Source organism: Phragmites australis, chromosome 16 (assembly GCF_958298935.1).
Source record: "Phragmites australis chromosome 16, lpPhrAust1.1, whole genome shotgun sequence".
Taxonomy (NCBI): Eukaryota; Viridiplantae; Streptophyta; class Magnoliopsida; order Poales; family Poaceae; genus Phragmites; species Phragmites australis.
Genome location: NC_084936.1, coordinates 600,371 through 605,937, shown reverse-complemented (window position 1 = coordinate 605,937; position 5,567 = coordinate 600,371). Strand labels below are relative to the sequence as shown.

The following is a 5,567-nucleotide window of genomic DNA, read 5'->3' as shown; positions in this document are numbered from 1 at the left end:
TTTGTGACGGCGGGAAAATGGAGACGATTGGGCGCGCAGCTCTCAACACTCTCTCCCCTTGCCGCTCCTCTCTTCTACACTGGGCCCTGGGCCGTATTATCCAGTGGGCCCTGGGCCCTGGGCCGTATTATCCAGTGGGCTCGTGGGCTCGGCCCAGTACTGTTAATATGTGCTGATATCACTCGTACCATTATAAATAGCGCGGTTTTTAAATTAGCCATTAAAAATCCGGTATTTGAAAACATACCATTACAAATATCTTGAAATTATATACATATCATTACTATTGCAAATCATGCATATTTTGTAATGGCATGGATCCAATTTCTAGAGAATTATAATGGTATGTTTCCAAATACCGAATTTATAATGGTATTTTTCAAAACCACGATATTTGTAATGGCACGAATCTAAATAACCCTATCACTTACTCCAAGCTCTTTCCTGTTTGTGTCAAAAAAAAGTTACTCCAGTCTCTTTTGCTCAAAGAAAAAGAAAAAGAAAATTACTCTAGTATCTCCTCTAAAAGAAAAAAAAGTTTATCTAGTCCCTAATCCAGACAGCATCATACTCTTCTTCCGATTCCTATCGAAAAACAAATACCTAGAAGGGATTTTTAGTAGCAAAACATGCATCAAGAATAAGAAAGACACTCGATTCACGTCCAAGATAACTCAAACCTAGTTTGGTAGAGACGTATATCCAGACCTCCGGCCATAGCTACACTCTACCACTCCTAGCTTATTTTATTTATTTTAAGAAAAGAGAGATGATCGATCGATGATATTCTCCACTTTGGTTCAAAAAATAGATTAACATTAGAAAAGATATTTGTAGATGAGATTAGATTGTTTTTGTTACTAGTGCTGCATGCGGCCCAGTGCACAAGTGGATTTATTGCTACATGCATGGATGGAGGATATACATCGCAGCAGTAGCCATCACCGAGCACTACTGATCCAGGAGGTAAGAGTAGTAACTTCACAGGCATATCACTTGGTCACCAAAATGTATTATATATCCTTTCTGGAAAAAAAAAAGAGAGAAACATCAGCTAAATCGTGGCACACTAAAACAGGTAATGGGTGCACGATCCACACTTAACGATAAGATGTAAAAAAAAGAGCAAAAGGGCAACAAAAAGGATTGACAGATGAAAGAAAGGAAAATAAGTGGCGAACAATCCTAAAATGCACTCGCTGTACTAGTTAGCTAGCTTGGCGCATATATATAGGTAGTGAGAAGAAAGATATGCTATACATGAATTAAAAGGGAAAGAAAAGCAGAAATGATCAGTGTCTTGATTACGTTTCTGCTAGCTCAAACACCTCTCGATAAGATTGTGTCAAAAAGAAGAAGAAAAACCACCTCGATGGATTAAGCAGTTTAAAAGGTACGGTGCTGCCTAAATATTATTGAGGAAGCAGCTAGCGGCACCGTTGGTTGGACTGCAAATCCGGAGCTATATCTGCTACCGAGCAATAACAACTTCACTTGCGTTACTTGATTACCACAAAAGATCTTGTCTGGAAAAAAAGTGAAAATCATCGACCACCACAATCGTCAGACGTACATTAACAATGTATTGGGTGCACAAATATTCTACACTTAACGATAATATGTAAAAAAAAGAGGAAAATGCGAAGAAAAAGGGCAGAGATCGAGAGATCAAAGAAAGGTAAATAAGTGGCGAACAACACTCCTATAAAATGCACTCATTCAGTAGCTAGCTAGCTTAATTGGCGCATATATATAGGCCACCTAAAAAAGAGAACGCTATGAATTACATAAAATTTAGAAGTGCAGGAATTAGCAGGCGATGTTATGTATAGACGTATAGCGTAGATTATTGCCGAAAGGAAAAAAGGCAGAAATAATCAGTCTGACGTCATTTCTGCTAACTGAACACCTGTCAATAAGATTTTGTGAAAAATAAACACTTCGATGGATTAGATACAATGTTGTTCTTCACTCCTATGCAGCCATGCATGTAGCTCTTATTTTTCTTTTGATTTCTTTTTTCTTTTCTTGCGAAGAATCTCTCCTTTCTGATTTAGCATGTACGACACTAGAGTATTATTGTACGCATGCAACAATAAGATGATAGTGGTTTAAAAGCTGCTGCCTGCTTATTGAGCAAGCGGCGGCGGCGTTGGTTGGACTGCAAATCGACGACGACGACCGCAGCTGTTTTTATTAGTTAGCTTGTTCTTCACCTTCATGCATGCATGTGATGTGATCCAATCATGCACCCAAAGGAAAGGAAGGAAGGAAGGAGCTGATCGAGGACCGATCGATCGATCGATTGAACCAACTAATTAAAGCATGCACGTACGCACGCGCGTACCGATCGTGCGTAATCTACCACTAATCTGTATGTATGTAATTATTAAACAGCAGTGCAAACTGATTAAAGTGTTCGAGCTTATTAGTGTAGTTGTTGTCGAGATATTTCCAATGCAAAATCCAGCAGCAGACATGTCTTGGTCGTCTGTCTTGATGCCGCGTTGACATGAGTCTGAGAGACTGAGAGGAATTAATGGAACCCTACCGGATTCTGCCAGACTTTACAACTGGCCGGATGTCTTCTGTCGGTTCGTCGGTCTCGTCGCCGTCGTCGTACGCGCTTATTTTGTGCGCTCGGCGACCACCATGGAAAGGAAAGCATGCCGCCGATTGAATGGTAAGCGTGCATGCAATAGTCAAACACTTGCGTGAGGAAGCAGGTAGGAAGCAGCAGCTGATCCTCGATCAGCTTCTTCTTGGATCATATCAGCTCAACACTACGTACGTACGTATTGCTGTATTCAAATTAAATCAGGACGCAAGCAAATAGCCAGCCTATCGTGGACTAATTAAGCACTAGGAAGTGGAGGTATATAATATCCTGCTACCAAGCTAGGGGGCATCCACACGAGAAACACGCACAGTCTATTTTCACGACACACACGAAGAGATATATGAAAAAGTGTCCTTGGTCTAGTAAAAATAATGGCTGCCTACTTGTCGAGACCAACTTGACCTTGCTTGTCAAAAGGTAATCTTTTCCAATTTCCGTAGTGTGCCTTGCAATCTGCAAGCAAACAACGCAACATGTGGTATTGTCTAGCTAATCTATCACTTGATTATTAACATATTATCTTCTGCCACTCTCATCGCTACTCTTTATTTGTTCCTCTAGCGTCTAACAGTATTCTTATTGAATAGCTATTCTCAAATATTCGACTACTCGAGCATGGATTCAACGTCTCTCTCATTTCCCCCGAGGTAACAGCTTTTGTAGACCCCCTTTCTATATGTAATTGAAACAAATAGATAGGAGAGCTATCAATTATATTAATATGAACAATAGATTGATAGACTGACATACTCAATTAATTAAATGAAAATCGAGTAAAAACCACAAAACACAGCAGGCTAAAAATCTAGCTAAACTAGTCCTAAAACACTGCAAAGACGACATTACAAACTGCAACCGAAAGCGACTATAAGAGGCAATCGAAAAAGTCCCATATGGTGTTGGATGTGGGGGAGAAATAAGCGGCATATTTCTATTATTATTTAAATGTTTAATTTTAAATTTAACATGCATTTGCAAATTTAATTGCCATAAATAAAAGCAAAAATATATATGAATAAGAGTATTTCCAACGCATTAATTAAATAAATTAAGCCCCTCCTATTCATTGCATTATTCAAAACTGCAATTCAACAACATAGGTAAAAGTAAATAATTAACATGACTATGTTGTTAAATATGCTCTAAGATAAGCAGGTTTCTACCTTAGGCAGCCTTCCAACACATGTCGGCGATCACTTATCTTTGACTAACATGACGGTCCTACTTAACAAATTTTAAGGTTTTAGACTAACAATTAAATGCCTAGAAAATTATAAATATTACCGATTATCAAAAATATGATCACTGCAAATTAAAAGTAAATTAAAGCCAGCCCTAGAACAGAGCAGGTAATATAAATTCCAAGCAAATAATTGATCAATTGTGTGCTACTGTAAAGCAACACTAGAATCCTAGAACTGTCACATTTATGCCTCACTAAACTGCCATCACATAACATACAATATTCGTCCACGATCATGCAATCGCTCCCAACTTAATTAAAAATATCATATTGCACAATTAAAGTAAATAAATTGAGGAAGGCAACAAGGGGCTCACTACGCGTAGATTATCTACGCCGCGAAGGCTCAGCGCACAAGATCCCTGTCTTAGAAAATCTACCCCGCCACTCACGTCCAAGAAGAACTAACGGGAGGTCAATGAAGATATTGGAGCCAAGGACATGAAGAAAGTATAGGTAGAGGTAGGGGTGGTCATGATCATGGTGGACTCCTCCACTTCCATTCTCACTCTCACTCTCCTATAAAACCCCATCACCCTCTTGCTGCATCCTTCCAACACAAACCAACTCAACGATCTCATCTCATCATCGATCACAGCATCCATCCAGCCAGAGCCAAGCATCACCCATCACTTTCACACGAGACCGATTCGATCGAGCTCTAGCAATGGCGCCAACGGCAACCATGACCACCAAGAACGCGCTTGTGCTCCTCCTCCTGGCGCTCCTCCCTATCAGCATCCTCTGCTCCCGCGCCGACCCCTCCGCGCACCACAGCCACGGCCACGGCCCCAAGCACTCGCCACCGCCGGCCACGGCCGCCGCGCTGGTGCGCGCCACTTGCAACTCCACGGCCTACTACGACCTCTGCGTGTCCGCGCTGGGCGCCGACCCCTCCAGCGCCACGGCCGACGTGCGGGGCCTCTCCTCCATCGCCGTGTCGGCGGCCGCCGCCAACGCCTCGGGCGGCGCGGCCACGGCCGCCGCGCTTGCCAACGGCACTGCCACGGCTCAGGCCGCCGACGCCACCGTGCAGGCGCTGCTCCGCACGTGCGCCGCCAAGTACGGCCTGGCCCGGGACGCGCTCTCGGCCGCCAGGGACTCCATCGCGCAGCAGGACTACGACTACGCGTCGGTGCACGTGAGCGCGGCGGCGGAGTACCCGCAAGTGTGCAAGGCGCTGTTCCGGCGGCAGAGGCCCGGGGCGTACCCGGCGGAGCTGGCGGCGAGGGAGGATGCGCTCGGGAAGCTCTGCTCCGTCGCGCTCGACATCATCGCGCTCCTCTCCAACAGCAACTAGCTGATCCATTTTAGTATTCCCATCCATCCAACTCGGCTGCTCCATGCATGCAACTCACTCGATTCGTTCATGTCATATATATGATTTTGCTAGCATATATTAATTATCACGTTAATACTCCGATCCGCTTGTATGTTAATCTGTACGCACTCCGATCCAATGTTGAGTTGATTAAGTTAAATCGCTCTACTATTAGTTGACTACTGAAGATCCAATTGATCGATGTGTACTTGAGCTGAGCAATACCTGTTCAATATGAAGTGAAGGTATTAAAAAGGATTCCAAAAAAGTATTGAAAAGGTTCTATATGAAGTAAGGGTGATACGTCCTAGAGATAATTGTATCACACGTCTGTAATCATATACTTTTGAATAATTATAGAGATGATTGTATCACATGTCTGT

At 42.9% G+C, this 5,567-nt stretch overlaps 1 protein-coding gene across 1 annotated transcript; it reads left to right on the top strand.

Annotated features, from left to right (window-relative positions):
- Window positions 1–4,321: 4,321 nt before the first annotated feature.
- Window positions 4,322–5,366, top strand: LOC133895642 (pectinesterase inhibitor 28-like). The gene has a single exon (XM_062336104.1). It carries the CDS (start codon window positions 4,531–4,533, stop codon window positions 5,161–5,163), a length of 633 nt encoding a protein of 210 aa, XP_062192088.1. The 5' UTR covers window positions 4,322–4,530; the 3' UTR covers window positions 5,164–5,366.
- The last annotated feature ends 201 nt before the right edge of the window (window positions 5,367–5,567 follow it).

Bases quoted from the DNA above. Each gene is read 5' to 3' on its own strand.
- LOC133895642 (XM_062336104.1), top strand. From the start codon at position 4,531: ATGGCGCCAACGGCAACCATGACCACCAAGAACGCGCTTGTGCTCCTC.